Source organism: Pseudomyrmex gracilis, unplaced genomic scaffold, assembly GCF_002006095.1.
Source record: "Pseudomyrmex gracilis isolate BER0280 unplaced genomic scaffold, ASM200609v1 scaffold_303, whole genome shotgun sequence".
Classification (NCBI taxonomy): domain Eukaryota; kingdom Metazoa; phylum Arthropoda; class Insecta; order Hymenoptera; family Formicidae; genus Pseudomyrmex; species Pseudomyrmex gracilis.
This window is the reverse complement of record NW_018020887.1, coordinates 111712-136090: the sequence shown is the minus strand read 5'-3', so window position 1 is coordinate 136090 and position 24379 is coordinate 111712. Positions and strand designations below refer to the sequence as shown.

At 35.6% G+C, this 24379-nt stretch overlaps 4 protein-coding genes across 13 annotated transcripts in view; all 4 read right to left on the bottom strand.

Moving 5' to 3' along the window:
* Window positions 1-269: 269 nt before the first annotated feature.
* Window positions 270-8420, bottom strand: LOC109859932. Of its 4 annotated transcripts, XM_020438675.1 has the most exons (6): window positions 7935-8420; window positions 3883-4244; window positions 3655-3815; window positions 2267-2344; window positions 1445-1600; window positions 270-1236 (listed from the first exon to the last, which is right to left on the bottom strand). In XM_020438675.1, exons 1-5 carry the CDS (start codon window positions 8033-8035, stop codon window positions 1571-1573), a joined length of 732 nt encoding a protein of 243 aa, XP_020294264.1. In that variant the 5' UTR covers window positions 8036-8420; the 3' UTR covers window positions 270-1236; window positions 1445-1570. The 4 variants fall into 4 exon arrangements, with proteins under 4 accessions (XP_020294264.1, XP_020294263.1, XP_020294265.1 ...); XM_020438674.1 differs by lacking the exons at window positions 270-1236; window positions 1445-1600 and having other exon boundaries at window positions 2097-2344; XM_020438676.1 differs by lacking the exons at window positions 270-1236; window positions 1445-1600 and having other exon boundaries at window positions 2097-2344; window positions 3655-3802.
* On the bottom strand, window positions 5758-7185 carry LOC109859930. The gene is made up of 2 exons (XM_020438669.1): window positions 7026-7185; window positions 5758-6941 (listed from the first exon to the last, which is right to left on the bottom strand). Exon 2 carries the CDS (start codon window positions 6931-6933, stop codon window positions 5809-5811), a length of 1125 nt encoding a protein of 374 aa, XP_020294258.1. The 5' UTR covers window positions 6934-6941; window positions 7026-7185; the 3' UTR covers window positions 5758-5808.
* A 3034-nt stretch (window positions 8421-11454) lies between the features above and the next one.
* On the bottom strand, window positions 11455-13418 carry LOC109859931. Of its 2 annotated transcripts, XM_020438671.1 has the most exons (5): window positions 13240-13418; window positions 12741-13150; window positions 12313-12540; window positions 11881-12155; window positions 11455-11780 (listed from the first exon to the last, which is right to left on the bottom strand). In XM_020438671.1, the coding sequence occupies exons 1-5, from the start codon at window positions 13302-13304 to the stop codon at window positions 11766-11768; spliced, it is 993 nt and encodes a 330-aa protein (XP_020294260.1). In that variant the 5' UTR covers window positions 13305-13418; the 3' UTR covers window positions 11455-11765. The 2 variants fall into 2 exon arrangements, with proteins under 2 accessions (XP_020294260.1, XP_020294259.1); XM_020438670.1 differs by having other exon boundaries at window positions 11455-12155.
* A 7487-nt stretch (window positions 13419-20905) lies between these two features.
* LOC109859929 overlaps window positions 20906-24379 on the bottom strand; it is a 97069-nt gene continuing 93595 nt past the window's right edge. For 5 of the 6 annotated variants that reach the window (XM_020438663.1, XM_020438664.1, XM_020438666.1 and 2 more), the window contains 4 exons: window positions 23172-23326; window positions 22938-23047; window positions 22288-22809; window positions 20906-22089 (listed from right to left, as the gene is read on the bottom strand). In XM_020438663.1, the coding sequence (XP_020294252.1) occupies window positions 21937-22089; window positions 22288-22809; window positions 22938-23047; window positions 23172-23326 (940 nt within the window). In that variant the 3' untranslated portion in view covers window positions 20906-21936. The remainder of the gene's footprint in view (window positions 22090-22287; window positions 22810-22937; window positions 23048-23171; window positions 23327-24379) is intronic. The other variant, XM_020438665.1, reaches the window with a different exon arrangement.

The following is a 24379-nucleotide window of genomic DNA, read 5'->3' as shown; positions in this document are numbered from 1 at the left end:
TCTGAATCCGCTTTTCGGCTGGCCTCTGGTTGGCGCCCTATTTCGTTCCGTCGTAACCCGGCTGACGCTCCGCCAATCGTCTGCGTATACGACTTGTTCGTGGCCAATCAGCTTCGGGCAGTAGGATATGAGCGGTTCGCCTTACGAGGTGCCGCTGTGCATTCAAGGAAACACTCCACCAGGGTTTTTAATTAATGAAACAACTTTATTCTTTCAGAATAACGAATTAATTAACTTTTATTCTATCACTTAATTATATACAATCACCACGAACGCCTAACTATATCACAAAATCACATAACTTTTCCTTTCTTGCAGAATTTGTAATATTGGTGCGTTATCTCAATTACGCTGATGATTTTTCGTTAAATATCGCCGCGGCCGATTTTTTCGCGTTTCCTACGAGTTTTCCTCGATCTTTTCGCTCGACCGATCACTGACGATCCCTTGCGTCTCGATTCGCTTCTTTATATTGCTTCTTCCCTCTCTTGTCTTCGCTAGCTTTAGATCTTCTCGAAGCTTCGGGGGTATGTTTTTTTAAATTATATCTCTTAATAAATTTTTCCTATCGCTTTCGCCATCTAATGCCTCCCTTTATCCTTTCCTTCTAATTTTTGTTCTTAACTTTCCTTTTTTTATTACCCCGAATGTTCGAGAAGTTTCTCTCCAGTCTTCTACTACTTCTATTATTAGTCCTGTTTTAATCTTCCTATTTATCTCTAGTTATGTGCCTTTATTTCTTCCCTTGCTTAATTTACCTTGTTCACCGAAATCTTAATAATTAAAATATAACAATAATGATAATAAAAAAAACGTATTAACGCGAGCCTTCCGACTTCTTTTGATTATTCTTTTTACCAATTACGCTATCTAACAATAGATGTAATATTAATAATAACTTTTTTATTTCCCATCACCATATAATAATTTCATTTACATTTATATCCTTATTTCTATTTGTTTCTTGATTTCTCTTTTTTTTTTCTTTTTAAATTTCGCGGCCTTTCCAATACGGGTCGCTCGCGCCGATGGTGCTGCCCTCTGAGTCCTCATCCGGGTGCTGCGCGCCCTCCTGCGCCATCTCCATCAATCTTTCCAGCTGCGCCATCGCTTCGTCTGTTTCTAATTCTAGCGCTTGCGCAACTTCTCTCGCATATCGCTTCCTCTCTCGGCGGCCCTCGCCCAATGGGATTTGGCTTTGCGCCTGCAGTTCTGCCGTCGGTTGCACCGTCACACCTATCACGGATTGCGATATAAACAGGAAAGTGATTACTACCGTGATTACAGTCGTCCACATTCCACCGGCAATCAAGAGCTAAGCTCTGAGAGACCAGCGTGATATTCAAGGAGGACTCTATCGAAAGGTCAGACGATGACCACGTATGTTCACCAGTATTTAAAATATACTAGTTGGAATTAACAATTGCCTGTTCGAGTTTTTTACCTTCATTCATTGGTATAATACGTGGGAGAGTTGCTCCACAACGAGCTTTTTCCATTGAAGTCCCCGCAAATTATGGATGGTTCAAACTTCGAGCACAGTTGGAGAAATGAAGTCCAGAAATTGACTTCAATGTAATTGCAAGACCACCGGGGAGGGCTATAAATAGAGAAGATATGTAAGAATTTGCTATTGGACAGGTGTACTTTTACTGCTATTGGGTGTGTTTTGCCGAAGTTAGCGCTACGTAGCGCTACGTAGCGGCTTCATGTAGCAGTTGCAACTGCTGCGTTACTTCTGCTGGACAGTATTGTTACGCGCAGCATGTTCTAAGTAGTGGCCGCCACTTTTGTAAGCGCAAATATGTTTGTATACAAATTGCCGTTGTATTCTTCGGTTGCTAAACTGTGTTTTTTAATTATTTATAAAAATGGCAAAAAAAGTGTCAAAGTATTACAAAAATTGCGGCCACTACTTAGAACATGCTGCGCGTAGCAATACTGTCCAGCAGAAGTAACGCAGCAGTTGCAACTGCTACATGAAGCCGCTACGTAGCGCTACGTAACGCTAACTTCGGCAAAACACATCCATTATTTCAACTTAGTTATTTTTACAAATATCTATAATATCATTGTCATATAATAATTGAAATTTAATGTACTTGGCTATTACAATTGCGACCCCTCTACCTTGACGGTTTCGGTCGGTCAAAACGATTTCATGGTTTGGAAAGGTGATTAAAGATCTATGGTTTAGATGGGTTTCGCAAAGGGCCGCTATATATGAACATTACCCTTTTGCATTAAATGCTTGAATATATCTAACCTGCGAGGCAAGGAACGGCAGTTTCACTGCATAATGTTCAAGCTTTTGGTAAAAGCCATCTTTTTCGTACGGCAACCACTACAAAAAGAATAAAGAAGAGCAAGAGAGATTCAGAGAATAAAGAAATCTAGCAGAATTATATGTATTATATGTATTATAGAATGACAGAATTGGTAATCGTTTCTACTGCTAATTTTAAAACAATTTCAAGCTCTGAATCAGGCTGGTAATTTGTTTATTTAAGAGAATATTGCGAAGATGAGATATTAGATTTTTTAGAGGGAGAGATGGTCTCATACAGCACAGCAAGATTGCAGCAATATTGTTGTGCAAGATTGCAACATTGCAGAAACATTGCAAAATGTTGCAGCAACAGTAAAATGTCCGCTTACAGAAATATTGCAATGTAACATTGCAGAAATATTGCAATGTAACATTGCAGTATAATATATATGCAATAATACTTTTTGTGTGTGTATATATATATATATGTGTATATATATATATTGGCATAATAGTTTTAATAACACATACAGAACAAAAGCTCCAATAGACATCTATTAAATGTCGTATAGAGCTGGTAATGTTTATGAGCGATTAATAAAGTTTTTGTTCTGTGTGGGAACATACAAAACTAAATCATTTTAAAATTATATAGAATGTTATAATTTTATAATTGGAAATTATAATGTACCGACTTATACTGTATAAAATAAATAATACTCATAATATTAAAAATATAACATAATAATGTTAAAAATCAATCTGCAATGATATTTTAATTATAAATAATAGTCTAAATTATAAAATATATATATTTATTTATAATAATTTATAATTAATAATAAAATTATAAATGTGCAGAGATAAATCGAACGCAGCCCAAGTCTGTATTCCTGGCTTAGATCCGCTCACGGCCTTTTTCGCGCGAAAAAAACGTATGAAGTTAAGCAGAACACTAACATGTAGTAGTACCAGGCTTCACAAATTACGTACATTGAATTGCAAAAAACTGACACTATATCTGTAATACAGCCACCGATTACACACTAATATTAATACGCAATTCTAACAATGTTTTAAGATATTGCTGCAACATTGCTGGAATAATATTTCCAAATAATGTGTTTGCAATATCTCTGCAACATTGCACCGCAGTTGCAATGTTGCAACGTTGCAGCGATGTTGCTGCAAGGTTCTGTGCTGTATGGGGTATTTCTATATCCCTGGAATTATCTCTGGACTTTACATTAGCTCTGGAGTAATTTACTTTTGTTTTTTGTGTCTTTGTTTTCTGAGGGGTTTGCGGCTGAGGAGCCACAAGGAGTATCACAAGGAGTGTTTAAAGACAAGATATGAACAGGCGCCGAAGACGCGGGGCGAGTCACCTGCTCACTGCGCGCAACCGTCCGAGCAGCGGCGAGAACCAACACGGCACTACCGAGAGGTGGCGTCCCACTGTCAGCCCCCCGACACCCTGGACGATCAAGATCCGGCCTACGCCCGTCGCCCTTAGACCCAGAGGAAGCAGTAAACCTGAAAACCTCACCTGGAATGTACTCGCCAAATGTCGGCAAAGGAACTGACAGGGTCCTTCCAAGAGGTGACAGACCCACCTTCTTTATCAAAGAGCTCTGACGCCTCTCTAAACAAAAGGTCCCTTGTCGCCATCAACTTGTGTGTGTCTTTTTGCCTCATATAAGCATGGCACTTTGCGTCCGAGGCCTGGTGTTTGTAATCTTTGTGTTTGATTCTAATGCAATTAATGCATTCGAACACGTCACTTAAACAGTCGGGCTTAGAGTATCCTGACTTTCCGCACCGTTCGCAGAATTGTTTATCAGAAGAAGCCTTTTTGCACGAAGACGCTGTATGTCCTAAGCGCTGACAGAAACTGCAGCGCCGGACTTTGTATATATATGAGCGCAAGAAAAACCTTTTCTCCTTATATATGCACGACGAAGATACAATTTTGGTCCTGAAACGCAAGAGAAAGCTGTTAGTATTAACTAGGATTGGTGGTGAACCATCACCGTTGTATACCCTGCGTTGGAGTCTAACAGCCTCAAACGGTAGGATCCAAGAGGATCCCTATCCCGGGAGCTGTCTAATGTTGGAAAGTACCTCCTCCACGGTGTCGTCATCATCCACCTCCCTGAGAAGGCATTGTTTGACAACCTTGAAACTTGGGATGTAAGCAAGCAAGTACCCAGAAGGGGTAACCTTTTTGCATATAGAAGGGAAGATATCTATGAACTTATTTGCCTACTTCCAGGAGGAAAAAATCGAAAACTTATTTTTTCCAATTGACTTCAGGTCATACGCATTTTTAAACGGTTCAAGAGTTTGTTGAGTCTCCCATTTTCCCAATGCCTAAAACACTCAAGGCACTGGTCGACAATTTGTCACTATTTGAGTCTGGTCTTCTAGCTCCAGTGGTGTCTCCAAGATAGACGCAATCGATATGAACGAGATATGGCCCAGCTGACTCTGAGTTTCTGTTATCGGAGAGTAGGGTAGTGGGCCTAGTTAGTGTGCCATGAAATAAATTTTTTTAGATATCGATTAATTACACAAGTTTTTAACTTCAGTTTAAATAGAAAAAACTGTATACTCATTTTTCAGACTTTCTTTTTTATCAAGATATTTTTTTTAAATAAAAAATATTACAATTTTATATGAATTTCAATGAAAGAAAAAAGTTAAATGTTGCTGTAGTTAATGTGCCCTTCGAGACAAAAAGAATGTATTACTGTGCTCCCAGTTAGTGTGCCTGTCCCGGATTGTGTGCTCACAGTTACTGTGTGCCAGTCTCGGATTGTGTGCTCACAGTTATTGTGTACCTGGACTGTGAGTTCGCAGTTACTGTGTCTCTTTCGGATATTATATTTTGGGGCACATTTAAAAACAATTTTATTATAATATTTATTTTTTATTTTTTAAAATATATTTTATTATATAATTGAGAATATTATGTTATAAATAAAAGCTAAAAAACTTGAGCATCTTTTATAGGTCATTAATTACATAAATGTAAAAATATAAGGTATTACTTGAGTAAAATGACATAATGTAGTTTTAATAAAACTATATTTTATTCAACCAAAATAAATTAAAATGCTTCAAAAAATAAACATAAATAAACAATAATAAACATAAAATATCTCTTTTTAAGTTACTTTTTACCTTATTTACTTTTAATAAGTAAATAAATAACTCTATTAACTTTTAGATTAAAATTTACTATATATCTGTTATAATTTTATACGTTTTTTTTAAATAAACATAAATCATAAATAAGTAGATAAACTTGCAATAAATATCAATAGATAATACTACTTTTAGATATTTAGTTTAAGTTTCTTTTTTTCGTGTTTTTTATGTTTCTGTTCTGTTCCTTTTGTTTCTGTTCCTTTTTTCGAAGTTTCTCCTGTTTTTTTTTCAGCTTTTTCTTTTTTTATTTTCATTTTTTCCTGTCTTATTTTTCTGTTCATTTCTTTTTTGTCTTCTATTATTTGTTTTCTTTCTTCTTGTTCTTTATACTATTGTAATTCTTCACAGGAAGATAATACCGATGGTAATTTGTTTTTTTTTGTTTGGTATTTCTTTTGTTTTGGATTAATATTTTCTTTTAGCCAAAATATAAAATTTTTTAATTGACTATTTTCAGTTGATTGTAAGTTTTTGGAAAAAAAGCTAACATCCATGGGCTGCAAGAAGTGTGTGGTATTTGGTGGTAAGGCAATCAAAATTATTTGATGCAAGTGACAAAATTCACTCAACGGTTGTGTCAAATGAGATACGTATCCATCCAAATAAAGAATAACTGGCAGTGTAATGCCACTTTTTATGAGCCAAGGATGAAACTTATTAGCAATATACTCAAAAAACAGTGTCGCCGTCATCCAACCTTTATCAGAATGTCCAGCACAAAATTCTTCTGGCATTGTAACGTAAATGGAAGAAGGCACACGTTTATATGCAAACACAACCATGGTTGGTGCTAATTGCCCAGCTGCATTAGCAGTAACAAGCACGGTTACATTTTGTTTTTCATTATTATTTACAATGTTGTAAATATTTTTAGATCTTTTTTCTGCCAAAACAGCACTTTCTTTAGGATTCAGCATTAAAGCTGTTTCGTCCGTATTGAATATTCTTGAGAGATCAATATTTTGTAACTGTTCTTTTTTTAAATAGTCATCTATATTTTGAAACCATTTTCTCACAGAAGTTTCTGAAACTAACGCTCGAGAGAGCGTAACATTTTTACACATTCTCTTCGATAATTCGGGATGTCTTTTTAAAAAAGCAGCATACCAATACCGTCCTGGACGATCGTCTACAAATGGATTCGGCTTATTCAGTTTTTTTACGATCATTGCCACACTATTTATTAAATGGTCCTTTGTCACTGGACAGCCACGAGAAGACATAAACAAAATCCATTTCACTAAATCACTTTCTTCTAAGTCACTCAACACACTACTTGGACCAGGCTTATCTCTGCTGTATTTATTGATGACTTTACTATGAATTGACGACCGAGGAATATTATAAAGTCTGCTGGCTGCATTAATAAATGTTCCAGACTTTACAGCTTCCAAAGCTTTCAACATAGCCTCTTTACTGTATATTTTTCTCTTTATTTTTGAGATGCCGCTCATTTTAGTAACTGTTATAATAATAATAATAAATTAATATGTTTTAAGAGTACAATAAGTACCTACTCATTAAAAAATAAATATGTTAATTCTACCTNATTTGTTTTTTGTGAGCAACCTGACTCAAACTCATGCCACAACAGACAGAGGTTAGAAAAAACATACGCTTGAAGGGGCACACTAACATGAACAAGCTTNAAATTGTGCGGTAATAGTGGACACGATTTAAAAAATAATAAGAATGCTTTTAAAGTACTTTTTTTTGTTTTTTCTATAAAGTTAAACTCTTTTTACATAAAATGCTGCAATTCAATTAACGAGAATCGTATACATATTTAGTTTTTTGCTGTTTTATAAAAGCATTTCTTACTACTTTTGACAAGACGCTTGAGAAAATTTGTCACAATTGCTACATACACTTTTATAAAATTATCTTTTGTTATTTAACGCTTTTATAATATCAAATTGTGTTCTAAACGTAATCTTTAATAACTTAAGTTTGTTAAAAAAAATATTTGAAATATTTATTTTTAATATTTATTTCATAATCGTTAGTTAAAAGCAAACACACACTAATTGGGTCAGGCACACTAACTGGGCCTACTACCCTAGGCCTTTTTTGAAGGAGTCGAAACATCTACAAAATGTCTTTTCTTAGCGCGGCCAGGGGGGACAGCCTCACCCGAGAGGCGAGGTACCTGAGAATGACCCCCCGCAGAGCTTTTAGAGGTTAAACCACCCACAATGCCCCGGGGACTCCCAACAGGCCCAGGATCAAGGTTCGGCGGCGCCGACTCAACGGCCATCTCCACCTCTACACTAGAAGTGGCTTTTGGCATACTAGAGGCTACAGGTGTTAATCTGGACCAGTACGAGGTCAGTATTAAAAAAGTATAATATTTGGCGGGAAACCGCCGAGCGAGGTTATACCCAACGCAGGACCACAAAGTGTCTGTAAGCAGAATATTTCTATCCACGGATAGCAGAAAAGGTGCTATACTTACTGAGCAAGCCGTAATTCACCCGCAAAGCAATCAGGAATAGGATAAAAGGAAGGAATTGTAAGTTGAGTGCTCTGACGATGCAGCACGTCCGCAAGGCTCATAAGCCTCAGGCTGGAAATTGGCAAGGTTGCTCGGTGATTGGTCGTAGTTGTTTCGCTTGGATTCACGCTGCTCGCGGATGATCGCAAGGGGAGTCGGCGGCACCCTCAGCAGGTTCGACGAATGAGAAGTTTGCGAAATTTCTTTGATTCAAACTGACTGACCGATTGATTGTTAATCACTGACTCTATCGCGAGAAACTATTCTCTGAAGATCGAACTGTGTTGGAAAACTGCGTACTGATTAATGAATGCTCGATCGAGCATCCAGGGCTTTTATACCTGCGGGTTGATCTTCCCTTCTCCATCGTCTTTTCTCGAAATTTCGGCCTCTCGTTCGTTGACCGCCGGGGCAAAGACCTTTTCCCCTTTCGTTCGATTCTCCGGATCGATAGGATCATCGTTTGTTTAGATCTCGCTTATCGGTACGTGCCCTATCTTGTTTATGTCTGCGAGTCGCAACTCTAGCCCCCTGATTTTCGATTTCCTTTCCAGAGTCGCGAGAGCCGCTGTGTCATGCCCAAAATTTCCGAGCGCGTAGCTTGCGTACAGAGAGTCTTTGTTCATCGCATTCCTTTCTGAGGGGCGATAACCTTTGCTCTTCGATACCGGTTAGATTTTGTTTATAATATGACGTCCGGCTAGGATGTTTATAACATGGCACCCGGTTCGGACTTGTCTATCTTATCTCGGCTGGCTCTCGTTTCCCTTTCCAGGAATTCGTTACAAGGATTCTTTCTTAGAATTATCGTTAGACTTAATAATTATATTCCGTTGTAAAATGAAAGAGCCCGTGGAGTCCAGGACGTAACATATGCACACACTATCTATAATCTATAATATACATAAAATTACTTTTATATTTGAGTATTTAATCTATTTCCAATAATTAAATATTAAAATGACATAATAATAAGTTTACTGATTGTTATACAAAATTAATTTAGTGTATTTACTTCGCAAAAATTCACTCTTTTGTGACATTTCTTTTGCCTCTGAAAACAATCGAATATTCAAATATACTGTAATAATAGATTTACACAGTTGTGTGCGATGATTATCTAAAATATCTTNTGTCATAATATGATCACGCATATCGTCGTTATCAAAAGGAATTCCTATTTTTTGGAAAATATCATTAAATNAAATTTGTTTAATATTTCTAGTATTTAAGCAATGTAAATTTTGCCGAATAATCTTCTCAGCTGTTTTACAAATAGAACAAACGTCTGGAGCTGGTATTAAATAAGGTCCCCTATTCTTGATAGCTGAGAGCAATGGCATACTAGTGCCTAGCAATTTTGATTTACAAAACGAACAATCTATTCTGTTGTAAACTTTTTTACATACATAGCCTGCTATATACAACACGACATTTTCCACGTACAAAGATAAATTTCAAAATGCTTTAACATAATCGTGAGCAAAATCAACGTTTATGTCATTTAGAGAAATGGTATCAACAATAGGGCATTTTAAATTTTTGCTCGATACATGTAAAATCTCCACATTATCGAAAAGACAGTTGCCATTTTCTACCTCTTTTATTTCATGTCGCACTAATAACCGTTTATACGCGCTTTTAAATTGTAGCACATTCGGGTTGTTATTGAAACCTCCTTGAGATCGTATTGCACTGAAAAACGTTTCTACATAATCTTGCGATAACTTAAATGTCAAGAGGTAGGTTAATCCGAAACCTTTCAGTTCGTCGAAGAGAAGAAACATATTTCTTAGGCCAATAATCATACCAAGAAATCCGATTTTTCTCTGGCTTTTTAAAATAAAGGTTCCTTCCGCATCACATAACGTAATAATATAATTTTCGAACTTTGCGGCATGTGCCTTTAATTCAGAGTAATTCGATTCCGTCAAGGCAGTGTTAAATTTATGCCTCAAAAACTTATTTTTGCAATTCAACATATCAGTCATATTGTTGAATTGCAAACAAAAGTCAGCAGTCGGAAAGCAACCATCAAATTCTGTTTTGATATTATCATTATCTAATGAAGTTAAGAACATAAATGACTTGTAAACACTTTCGCTCAATGTTTGCATTGCTAATTTCACATTCATACGGTTGTTCGAAAAATTTATGTGTTTGTTCGATAATTTGTTGGCTGCTTTGAGACCTTCACGTTGTTGAAGCTAATGTAATTTTTCGAGAAAGTGCCACGATATAATTTCATTACTATTAGTTTTTAACATTTTTTTGTCGCCTAGAGTATTTCTAATCAATTTAATCATATGGCAAATATCAAAAAACACAAAACATTTTTTTAACGTCACAGGATTTGTAAAGTATGGTTTAAAATCATGTCCATATTGAAAGTTTGCGCCTAAATGAGTACACATACTAATATTTGTCGGCGTACCATCAAATGTTATAGAAAAAACATGTGCATTGCTGTCATACAACATTTGTAGCGCTTGTGTCAGTAAATTAGATCGTTCTTGACCGCTTAATGAATTTATTAAAAAATACGCAATAGGCACTTTCCAATTATCATTCAATGATACAGCCATAAACACAAGTGCATTTTTTGCGGTTTCTATGGAATCACTATCATTATCAAATGTCCCAAAATCCACGCCGCCATGAAGTTTTCCTTCGTTATAAACTACTTGTTCTCGTATAGACATTTCGTCTATAACAAGGTTTACAATGACAGGTTTCTTCGTAGCTAGTGAACGTAATTTTATTCCATCCAATGCTTCCTTTGTAAATCCTGGTGACCCATCCACAACTCTGTACCATTGTTTGATAGTGGAAGGATGCGGCAACAAGAGTGACCATGTCTTCCTAACATAGTTGTATGCTTTAGGCGAGTAAAAATGTAGAGTCAAGGCAAAACTACGCAATCCTGGAGAATAACGTCCCTTGCATTTAACTTTTCGCACTATAAGTTCCTTGACAGTTTCTGGCATCAAATTCTAGAAAAGCAGAATGTATATTAATTCGTAAAAGAGATATACTTATTAAGTGCACTAAGTTACTAACTTAGTGTGCAAAACACTTACCAAAGATTGATGATTGATGTAATGTATAATNATATGTGTACTCTTACGAAAAAGTATTATAGGCGTGACGAAAAAATCACACGCAACTATTCAAAAATCTGTAGTTATTCTACAATTGTAAGTGGTTTTTTTGTCACCCTCCATAATCTTTTTTCATAACAATTGACAAGAAGGTTGTCTCGTTTACAATTATTACGATTACTTTAGATATGAACTGCTATATATATATATATGCACGTTTCTGCATAGCTATATCTTTAGAAATATTATTTACATTAAGAAATATAAAATAAATACTATTATATGTGTATTCCTACACATAAGTAATATTAATTATAAAATTAAACATTACTATAAATTATTAAATATTACTTATTTTAATACCATCTATTAATGACGTCTTATTTAATTTATATAAACATTATGTACATCTGTTATTAAATAAAGAAAAAATATATAAGTATCTTAATAAGTATTAAATATCTTAACAAGACCATTACTTAGTTTGGTGATATTATATTTTTATATTTATCAATCAAGATAAATATTAATCAAATTATATTACTGCACAAATTGAATATATAAAAAAAATTTTTAATTTGTTCTTTTATGCAAATAAATGTACATGTATGAAGTGTAATAATCATGAGTCAACCTTTCTGTATATTGAAGAGTACGCCATAATTGTAGCAGTTTTCAGGACAGAAAACCTCTACGTTGAGTGTATCTGGATTTTGCATATATGTTTATCAAACATTTTCAAATTATTGACAATAACGAACATTGCATGTTTCATACTACTTCGATAGTTAAACTGAATACTGTACTAGCAAAGAATCTCCAGCATCTTCAGAGATTAAATTCATCTTTTTTAAGTGAGAGACCATATTTTCAAGAGTCTTGATGCGCTTTATGAGGTCTCTGTTCTTCCTCTGTAGCTTTTTTATATATTCTTTTTCTTTCATATGATTGTTTTTAACAAATTTTATAACTCGACTAGCTCTTTTAGGAGTTTGTACGTCAGGCGTCGTAATTTCAGTAATGTAGCGAGGTTCTGCATATCTCCGTCTTTTAGGCGTCGAACATAAATTGTTAACAGATCCTGGACAAACAAAATTATTGTATATTTTCTGAGACAGTAAGATATGTTTATAAATAAGACAAATCATTTTCAATCATTACAATTACAGATTGTAACAAATGTACATATAGATATGTTACTGCAATATAAATGACATAAGATATATTAATATTTATACTTTTTGATATGTTTGCCAGAACATTATGCAAAGATGATTTATCTTGCAGCGGACTGACAACTTCTGTTGTCTCACTTTTGACACTCGAGTATGAGAATGGCACATTAATTTCTGGTGCTACATTTTCATCATAATTGTTTTGAATTTGTGATTGCAATTCAGAAATGTTTGAAGTTTCTACATGTTCTCTTCTTATAGGTGTTAAATGTAATAGTTCTTGTACAAGACCTAATATTGAACACATGTTTATATGTTAAATTGTAAAAATTAAGGTATCCATAAGATTTGATATAAACATTATTTTTATAGTATATAATATATATTTACAAAGTAAAAATCTATAAAAATTGTTAATAGTGCAGTTTTTACTTTCTATTTCTTTTAATGCAATGAAAACAACATTGGATATATTAATCTATGACACTTACGTGATACATTTGCAGGCATGTTCACTGATGACAAATAATCTTTTACTCGATTTTCACTCGAGTATGAGAATGGCACATTAATTTCTGGTTCTATATATTCCTTATTGTGCCTTAGCACTTCCAATTGTGGTTTTTCTAGTACTGTTTCATCTTTGTTTACTTTTGAACTTTCTTTTGTCAACAATAATTTTGCATTCTTTACAATCAAAGTTTGCTTTTTTTTAAAACGATTTGAAGGAACTGCTTCAAGTTTTAGCAATTGCTTTTTTGCTGCTAATGTTGATGTATGACTCCGAAAATCTTCTGGACGAAAGTGAAAGGAACAAATGTAAATCGCACTTACATCATCGACTTCTCTCAAACCGCAAAACTGTTTCCATTTTAAACAGATCTCTCGATTTTTTGGAAATCTTAAAGAAAAATTATTATTCTTAAGATAAACTGATAACCACATTTCAGAGACATAATATATACATTANAATTTACGCTTATAACTTACTTATGTAAGCAAAGATCTTTATTTTTGNCTTGTTTTTTGTTACAGACATAACAATATCTCACCATTTTGCACTGATTTTATCGTGTAGTACGTAATTTTCGTNCTACACAAATAGATCCAAAACAATATCTTAGCAGAGAGAAATCTGAGAGCGGCCATTCTATTGTAATTTTTTACGACGGTTTCAGCCGCTGGTTTTAGCCGTATTTCCACAAAAGTGGAACTCAAAGGCCGTTCTACATTAAACGCAAGTCGCAGATCTCGTGGAACTGATCAATCACGTTGGTCAATTGGCTGATTTGACTCTGCAATTGGTCAATTCCACGAGATCTGCGACTTGCGTTTAATGTAGAACGGCCTTTGAGTTCCACTTTTGTGGAAATACGGCTAAAACCAGCGGCTGAAACCGTCGTAAAAAATTACTATAGGATGGCCGCTCTCAGGTTTCTCTCTGATCTTAGAAGACTTTCGAGGTTATACTTCACGTCACATGTGCTATAGATTTTCAGTACTGGCAGTGAACATCGGAACGCAGCCAATATAAGCATGCGCTTTCGAACAAACTGAACAGTGATAAAGAGTAATAAAGAGAGTAGAGCATTGTCTGCACCGTAGTGTTGGAACCGCGCTGAGAGCTCAACTAGCCATATAGAAGTATTACATATATGGATTATATATATGATGGTACATGCATAGTTTTGCAAATGGCGTCCAACCGTAAAAAACTATTCTCTTGAGCGGATTTCCTCCCAATGAACTGCAAAAATTGGGACCACTTTTGTATCACGGGTCTAGTTTCCACCGAAGCATTAATTCACATCTAATGCGACGTAGAATCAAATTTAAGTCGATGGAAACCTGTCAAATTGCGCTGATTTTGCTTCCGCTTTGATCTATAAGTACTCTACTTCCAATGGAAACGGAACACTAAATTTGATCTGTACCGAAGTTGAGGATTTCGATGGAAACTAGACCACGGAGTTCGAGTGGTCTCGCGGCCTGAGTGCAGGGGCTGCGAACCCGGAGGTCCCGAGTTCGAATCCGCTCACCACCTAAGGATTTTTTTCCGGGCCGGTCCCCTTCAACCGAGTTTTTCGGTTGATCGGCGAACTAAATCGGGCCTCCAAAAATTAATTCGGATGTAATTCCGAGTTAATTTCTCCTTCCCACAAGGCGATCGAAGTCACAACATTCCGAGCACGAGCCCGACACAGATGGGCCACGCCCACTGTGAAAGACGGCCGTGTATCGCGTGGTAGTAGGAACAAAAAGAACTGCACACTTTGACTTCGAAGGTTGACTACGGAGGTAGTACCCTATACATACTCCTCCATGATATGGATGTTGAAATACTCTGTGACTAAGCCTTAAAGAAAACACTTGATTTCGTTAAAAGAATTTGTAAGCCTAATAGGACAAGAGTCCTCTGGCAATATATATTTCTAAATAAAAAAAAAAAAAAAAAAAAAAAAAGACCACGGAGTTCGATCTCCTTACTCTTACTTCGTGGTCGAATCTAAGAGGTAGGCAGGGGCGGCGCAACTCACCGTGATCGACAGTGATTTATGTGATGCACGGATTAAATGATACAAATTACGAATAAGTAAATAAATAAGTGAGAGAAAGAGAGAGAGAGAGAGAGAGAGAGAGAGAGAGAGACAGAAAAAGATACAGAAACAGTGTGTAGCAATCAGCTGATTGCGTCAGGGCAACCATACGTAATCGCCTGCGTCTGACGGTAAATTGCGCCGCCCCTGCTTATCTCTTGTATCCGACTTGTGGTAAGTCAACTATTTTTATTAATAACTCAAAAAGTAAACTTCAGACAAAATTTTGCCAAATAAAAAGTTAGAAATTAGTCAAGAATATGTATTTTCAAGGATAAAAAAATGATTCAGGACTTTTCGACTCAGAATAATCTCTTCTACCTGCCTACGAGCGGTTATACGGTCATTATCAGACACCCTGTATATATTGGTGAGTATTAGAATATATGTATATGTGCGATGTATAGGACGTATAAGAAGAAAAAGTTATTTTATGCACAGTTAATACTTTTACAGAGAAGACTTAGCACAATACATTTTTATTGCCTATGTATATTACATGATACATCAGTCATGTTGTCATTTTAAAAAATAGTCGGTTTGTACGAATATAAATTACAATTTCACTTTCACAAATTCGCAGCAGACTTTGTGAGCGAGGAGGTGAAAGAAAACATTCTTTAGACACGACTTTTAAACAGCATCTCTTTTTTATATGTGCGTGCATGTATGTGTGTATGTATGTATGTGCTTTCATTTTCCTGCTTTCTTTTGTCTTATATGTACGGGTATGTACGTTTGATACATATATACATATTCACACGCACACACATATATTTTTTTATGTTCAGCAGTAACATCACAGTTGCTTTATATACAACAAATCTTGATTCTAATTTTCTATATGTATATATATGTATACATATATACATATACATATATACAGGGTGTCCCAGAATTGGTGTAACATCTCTCGTAAGCAGGTAAAAGAAGTAAAACTGAGTCGAAAAGTCCTATATCATTTTGTTACATTCGCGATAGTTACCGAGATCTTAATTAACAAAGATTAGCGAATAAGCATGCATCGGACTGTCTTACGCGCGTAGGACAGCCCGGCGCGCTTCGCACGATTACATTTTAATATGTATATGTTATAGTATATGCTGTTATATTAGCTCTTCCCATATGTTGCTACGGGTAACACCGTAAGCGCGCAAAACGCACTCAGTTTTACTCCTTCTATTTGTTCACGAGATGTTACACCAATTCTGGGACACCCTGTACACACACACACACACACACACACACACACACACACACACACACACACACACACACACACACACACACACACACACACACACACACACACATCCGACAATTGGTGTAACATCTCTCGTAGGCAGGTAAAAGGAGTAAAACTGAGACGAAAAGTCCTATACCATTTTGCAAGATTCGCAATAATTACTGAGATCTTAATTAACAAAGATCCACGAATAAGCATGCATTTGGCTGTCTTATGCGCGTAAAACCCAGCGCGGCATGGACGTCCGCACGATTTTTTTCAGGAGGGGCCGGAGCAATTTTTCCGTCTCAAAAATTATGAATTCTACAGAAAGGTTTCACTGTACAGAGAGTTTTCACGAATAGATGTATGATTTAATTTGTTAAACAGGGATTTCAAACTTGTTTCAAGATAAAAAACACAATTTGTAAAAAACTTGCCTCTCCAGGGCGGGGAGGCAAATGCAAGGTTTGCTCCTCCCTGCGGATGCCCATGCCGCGCGGTTACTTTTTATTATGTATATTATCCCAGATAGCCAAATGTGAAAACTCAATATAAAGCAAATCATTGTATAGATTAAGTTGCTCGCCAATTGCTGTTGTGTTGTTTTTATTTAATGCAACAAAAATGTTTTTGTCAATTCAGTATCAATATGCTGAGTTTTATTATCAATCAATTGTTGTAGACAATGTTTATGACAAGTGAGTCAGCAATATGTGAGCAATATATGAGCAATAATAGTTATTCATAAGTTTATAAGAAAAATAATATAAGTTTATTGCCGATGAGTTGTTGGGAACTTGCTGTTATTGTATCTTGTAAACTTTTGCTGGCAAGAACATACCGAAAAGAGGATACACCCTTTTGTTACATTGCTGAAAACATATGAGCAATATTTGTGGCAAGTTGCCAACAACTTGCACTCAGTTGGCTATCTGGGAATATTGTACTGTGTAGTATATGCTGTTATATTAACTCCTTCCATACGTTGCTACGGGTAACACCGTAAGCGCGCAAAGCGCGCTGTGCTGTCTTACGCGCGTAAGACAGCCCGATGCATGCTTATTCGCGGATCTTTGTTAATTAAGATCTCGGTAACTATTGCAAATCTCTCAAAATAGTATAGGACTTCTCGACTCAGTTTTACTTCTTCTATCTGTCTACAAGAGATGTTACACCAATTGTTGGATACCTTGTATATATATACATGGTATCCCAAAAATTCTGACCCAGCCGAAGTATGACGGCAGATTGCGTCAGTCTGAGAACAGAAAAATTATATACCATTTTGCAAAATTCGCAATAGTTATTGAGTAGTTATTAATTGTTATTAATAAATGTGACCCAATGAGCGCACGGGAAGAAATAGAGCGGACTCTGTAGTACTTTATGTAATGATTGCAATATCCTAGAAATGAGAGGCGGAGTAAACAAGCAAGCGCGACGTGCGACATGTGACGTGTAATATCTTCTTGCGATCAGCTGATATTAAGCAGTACAGAGAAAGCAGCAAAGAGATAAGAAGGCTGTTTGCTCGCGATCATGTGATTCTCACGGCGATGTAACGCAGCGAATAGCGGCAAGCGATACAAAAAAAGCGTGTGATACAGAAAACTAAGATAGACATCTACTATTGGGAGCTGAAAAGAATGCACACTACCCACAAGCTAACGCGAGGAGCAAAGGGAATCATCCGCTCCACCCGATCACCTCCACTAGATAGGTTCTATCGAAGTGGTGGGGATATGCCCACAAGCGAAAACAGTGTAAGCTCACATGGTTTTCGCTTCCCCACCGCCTCGATAGAACTCACCTAGTAGAGGGGATCGGGTTGAGCGGACGGATGATTCCCCTTGCCTTTCGCGTTTGTTAGCTTGTGAGTAGTGTGCATTCTTTTCAGCTCCCAATAGTACTCGTCTAATTAATAGTAATAATAATTAATATCTTTTTTGTGACAGAAGGAAATGAGAGCGTTATTATTTCCTTATTTCCTTGCAGAAAGCAACCTCCTCACTTTCTTTTTCCGTACCGCCGAATATCAGCTGATCGCAAGAAGCTGTCACACATCGCGCTTGCTTGTTTACTCCGTCTCTCGTTGCTAGAACATTGCATGAAGCCATCTTTCTTTGCAGTTGATAGTTGATTACGCGCTCATTGAGTCACATTTATTAATTAACTACTCAATAACTATTGCAAATTTTGCACAATAGTATATAACTTTTCTGTTCTCAGACTGACACACTCTACCTTCACACTTCAGCTTGGTCAGAATTTTTGGGACACCTTATATATATATACAAGGTATCCGACAATTGGTGTAACATCTCTCGTAGATAGGTAGAAGAAGTAAAACTAAGTCGAAAAGTACTATACCATTTTGAGAGATTTGCAATAGTTACCGAGATCTTAATTAACAAAGATTCGCGAATAAGCATGCATCGAGCTGTCTTATGCGCGTAAGATATCCCCGCTTCGCGCGGTTACCTTTTAAGGCTCTTGCACAATGCGAGGGAATAGTGATAGGGATAAGCAATAGACACAGAATTCCAACTCGTCGGAAAATTTATCGCTATTGCTTATTCCGTTTTCTGATCTGCATTGATACATGTGTATTTTTGTATGTTAGATTCCGCTGTTCCTATCGTTATTTATAAATATAAACTCTTTAAAACTGGTGTTATATTTCTATCGCTATCGGTATTTCTTCCATTGTGCAAGAGACTTTATTATGTATATGGTGTAGTATATGCTGTTATATTAGCTCTTCCCATACGTTGCTACGGGTAACACCATAAGCGCGTGAAGCGCGCCGAGCTGTCGTACGCGCGTAAGACAGCTTGATGCATGCTTATTTGCGGATCTTTGTTAATTAAGATCTCGGTAACTTGCAAATTTTGCAAAATGGTATAAGACTTTTCGCCTCAGGTTTACTCCTTCTATCTGCCTACGAGAGATATTACACTAATTGTCGGACACCCTGTATATGCATTGTATGTTTTTATTTTTGTTACCACGCAAGCGCGACACGGCGAGCTCTTAATAAGATTCATCACGTGAACACAAGTGGAAAGGAAGACACTCGTGTGCACGCACTTGTCAATTATCGTCAGGTCACAGTTAATCTCATATCGATATAATATATGATCGCATGAAATCGGAAAAACACACACTTTTTGATATATCTACATAAATTTTCATCTCGATATTTGATAATATCCCATTCATCATTATTATTACTAATTTGTAATCCACGCACATGTATACGCTATATGTAATACGATATATTAGAATAACAAATTATCAATCGATTATAGTTGTGTATCACGATTAATAATATACCACGTCATCGCAAAGCTGAAACTTGCGGACAATAAATCATTAATTACTATATATACTATATATAGTATATAGTGTGTGTGTGTGTGTGTGTATAATATATATAATAGAATATATATATAATAGATATATTCAATACAACGAAGTAACACTGGTATTATTATACATATAAATTAATTAATATTCGGGATATTCGATATGTATGCGTGATTGCATTAATTCAAAATCACATACACAACATGATTTTTTTTTAATCATATGTTCTACACCGCAAAAATAATTTAAATCGCATATACACATACACACACCCTTATACATACACTTACTCATTCACTCCCTCCTACATACTCTCTCTCTCTCTCGCTCTCTCTGTCATTGTTTTATACTGTAAAACTTAAAACAAATGTAAAAAAAGTATAAGATCGCAAATTAGTCATAATTTGTGTTACATTTGCGTTATACTATGCATACAATTATGAGCGGATATTGCGGTTTTCTTTTAACAATAACGACAACAACAACAACAACGAGACGATAAAGATCCAATGGCAGCGATATAATGTTAAGAAGAACAGCAAGCATTTAACAAGATAAGAATGACGACACATATACATCGCAATAACGCATTTATAGACTATTTATACGAATAATCAAACGCATACGGGAGAATACGAGAAACACTTAAGAGTATGCACAACCATCATACGACACACACAGCTTATAACAAGATTATTCTTAGTCCACATTGGAGTACATAGGAGCACATCGCGTTTTAGATAATGCAGAAGCATGTTCACAGATATTTATTTTGATCGTCGTAGCATCTTATAAAATAAAAAACTTTATATAATTATTTTATACATATAATATGTACAAATAAATATATACACAATCTGTAGATCACTTAATAAGATAGTACTAATAAGTATTGTACAAAATTTTCATAGGATATTTCATATTAATGATATAGCCTCTGTAGTCTTTTTATCTATTATTCAATATGAAAAAATGTAAAAAAAATTATAATCACAAAACTCAAAATTCAAAAACTCAAAATTAACATAATAGATAAAAATTTGATAAAGTTTTACATGTTTTTTAGTTTTTCAATTCTTTATGTTTAATAGTAAATTATTTTTGTGCACATTGATTTGAAAAATATCTATTGTTTAACATGGCACAAAAATTGTTCTTGCACTGACGCAATTTTTTTTTTATCTTAACAAAAGATCTTAAAATAAAGACTGGAAGAAAGAAGGATGTTAAAAAGTGGTCGATTTTTGCTCCCGGTGTGGCAAGTAAAATTTGAGTAATTTTTTATAGATTTTTAGTTGTAGAATCACATGGCGTATTTAAGTTTTCCATAACATGCAGGAAAAATATGGAAAAATTGAGAAAAAGTAGAAAAAAGTAGAATGCATTTTTTCCTATTTTTCTCAATTTTTTCATATTTTCCCTGCATGTTATGGAAAAACTAAATACGCCATGTGATTCTACAACCAAAAATCTATAAAAAATCTATAAAAAATTACTCAAATTTTACTTGCCAAAACGGGAGCAAAAATCGACTACTTTTTAACATCCTTATTTGGCTTAATCCATCTGGAAGTATGTATTTTGCTCGCCGAAACCCGCTCACGTGGCATAATATTTTGTTAAATAAAGCTTTTATAGTTTTCGCATTAGAGACGTATATGTATGTATACTTTTCTCTTTGATTATCTCATTTTTTTAACATTACATGTGTGTGTTTACATTGCAATATATATGCATATATCTTCATAAATATCTTATTTAGTGAATGCATGTGCATCTATCGGCACTGAATCATTTTGCCAAAAAACGTATCGCTTCTGTATCATCGTTTTACTTCAACTGTCAGTGTTGAAAAATCGAAGGATTTATCGATTATTTTCGAAGTATCTCAAAGTATTTTCTTCTTTTTTGTTTCTTTATATATATTTTTTTTGTGAAAAAGAAGAAATGATTCAAGATACTTAAAATGAGGGGAGATGAAAAGAAATAATGATGAAATTTTCCAACACCGCGTTAACAAGCAATTGACAACAAACTGAAAAAGAAGGGCGCATATAAAAGGAGAACTTCTTTTTCTTTTCCGAAACAATTCAGTGTCGCTTCGATGTACAGTTGAACAATAGGCGGCAATGACTGGACAGAATGGCGTTTGACAATTTTCTTTCTTTCTTATTTTTAGGTGTTCGCCAAAAGGGATCATTTGTGCTCAATATAGCACTGTCCATATACCCCAGTTTGTTCTGTCTGATCTTTTGACCGAGAAACGTCTGAACTGTCATCAAGTAGAGTAAAAAAAGTGTTTTGTACATTAATTCACTCGCGGTACGAAAGAAAGAAGAGTTATACACGCCAGGCGTAAGTTTGTACTGATTCGCAGTTTATATTTCTGTCTTTGCTGGGCAACACACATCGAGAGTATAGATCTCGTCAAATTAACTCAAGCAGAGACTACATGGTTTTTTCTCACGACACTTTTTGGATGTTCGGTGACATTTATAAGCCATAATCAAAGCTCTCTTGAGTCGCGACTTTTTTTTGATACGCTTCCAGGTAACTGTCAACATTCCTGAATATCCCCGAGTTTGCTTGGAACATTAGCGTTTCAAGTATTCGTTCGTTTCTTATCGCTTTAGTCGGCAACACGATCTGAAAAAATAAAACAACGACGCTTTTTTCATGTTTTTGCAATAATGAAAAAATTTTTTACAGTATTTGTATACAAATTATCAATTTTATTAATCGCACCATGTAAACAATGACAAAATTAATAATCAAATAATCAGACTTGATTATCCTTCTCTCTTTTCTCATGTACCAATGTATCTTCGTTATTTCAATACTTACCCTAATTAATTCTTGTGGCGTTATTCTGTATAACTTGAGATCTCTGCTGAGTCTTTCCATGATGCACTTAAATTCGACTTTGGCGTCGATCTTAGTTGATTTAGTCTTTATTCGATGCTTCGCCCAATTCAACATAGCCTCGAACTTTTTGATTTCCACCACTTCAAGGCTACGACACATTATCGTTTGTACCATAGATTCACTCAGCGTGAGGAAGTCAGGATTTTGAAACAGTTGATAAGCTCTTGTCTCGACGAAGGCAAGAATCATATTAACTAACTCGGTTGCCGATGTATACCGCCAATAGTAATTCTCAAGTGCGCACAACATTACGCAGACGATTTCAATTCTGAGGAATTGTTTTGCGTGATGGAAGCACGCTTGAAGGAGCTCCGGTAGATCGTAGTGCTCCGCCGCGCATATCAGACCTGGTATGTTGCTGCAAGTAAGCGGACAGGATCCGGTGTGCAGATAATCCAATAGAAGTCGAAAGGTCTCTGGATCGAATTCGATGATATCAAACTGTGAAAATAATTTATACATGCACAATAACACTGTCTTGAAAGATGTTTTTATTTTCTTTTTATTTTCTTGTTACAACAACACAACAAGATACACTATAACGACATTGCTATAACGTTTCCTCTCACCTCAGTCTGAGCTAGTTTCGCTCTATCTATTTTTTGAGCATCCGCACAAACGCTGAGTCTCGGCACTGCCAATGATTGAGCTGCCTTTTCCTTGTCTTTCACTTCTTTGTCTGCGAGAAATAATAGTATTGCATATGTGACCATATAATGGTGAAGAAATACATAATATAATATACGATGTTGAACTGTTTTTTCAAACTCGATTTTATTTCACTTTTTTTTAAAGACACGTACTGCTGCAATCTTGCGAGCTGGCCCATCGCTTTCGATCTTCGCTCTGCAAGGTGTTACTGCTGTGCTTTCTAATACTTTTTCCCCATCCTGCCGTGATCGTACCAAGTCGCGAGAAGGCCCGTTTTACCATCGGCGACGAAGGAACACTTTTCGGCCTAAACATATGAAAACCAGTATCTCACAGAAACTACAGAGCGGCACCTCAAGGTACGGAGAATAGGGATTCACGGGCATTTCACTCGGAAGTAGGAAAGATTGATAATAACAAGGTGAAAGGAAATGGTCGTATAATTAGAAGGAAATATCGAATATAAAATTACGAAACAAAATGGGACAACGACGAAAGCTTAATACTCTCGAAATTACTTATCTGTGCGTGGAGAACCGAAACACATTGTGCGCATAGTTATTCATAGCTACGATGCAAAGTTTTAGCCAACTTGTTTATATAATCGGTAATATTAGATAAAAATTTTTAGAGAGAGTGAAATGTATATATATATATATATGTATATGTATAAAGACAACGTGCGGCAATATAGAATAATGTCACAACAAAGGTATAAATGTAAAAGTATAGGTAGAAAATATATAAATTATTATAGAAATACACAAATTCGGTAGCACGTCTCAAAAGAATATCGAGCAGACTTATTCTCTCATAGAATTTTTAACATTTGTATGAAATTGACGTTTGTTTTTTTCAGCGGATATAGAAGCAAAAGAAACTGATCGTGAATCGACAGACATTCGACATAATTGTTGCTGGTTTATCGCAGAGAAGAACATGCCACACAGAATTCGGAGATACACACATTATATATTTCATTAAGTTTATATTATTTTGTCATACACGATAAACAATATAGATATATAAATAAGAAGTTTATACGAGATAATCATGCGGTGCCGTGAGGATAGGAGAGACATGGATGTGCCGTGAAAATATACATATATTACTATCTGATGACGATATATAAATATAAAAGAAACATTCGACACCGATAAAAAAAATCACAGGCATTAATCTCACCCTATTAAACGAGAACCCCAGGTTTTTCTTGTTAAAGAAATCTGATTTTTATCTCGCGCGCAAAATATCGTACAATTATCGTACCACATACGTAGCTTTGTTTTGCGCGCGCGCGCGCGCACATACACACACTTCTCTCTCCCTCTCTCTCTCTCTCTCTCTCTCTCTCTCTCTC

Coding starts and splice junctions, on each gene's coding strand:
- LOC109859930 (XM_020438669.1), bottom strand. CDS start 6,933: ATGAGCGGCATCTCAAAAATAAAGAGAAAAATATACAGTAAAGAGGCT.
- LOC109859932 (XM_020438673.1), bottom strand. CDS start 8,035: ATGAGCCTTGCGGACGTGCTGCATCGTCAGAGCACTCAACTTACAATT. Junction 4,245..7,934: donor GGTGAATTACGGCTTGCTCA/GTAAGTATAGCA, acceptor CTTGCGTTTCAG/GACCAAAATTGTATCTTCGT. Junction 3,816..3,882: donor AGAGCTCTTTGATAAAGAAG/GTGGGTCTGTCA, acceptor AGTACATTCCAG/GTGAGGTTTTCAGGTTTACT.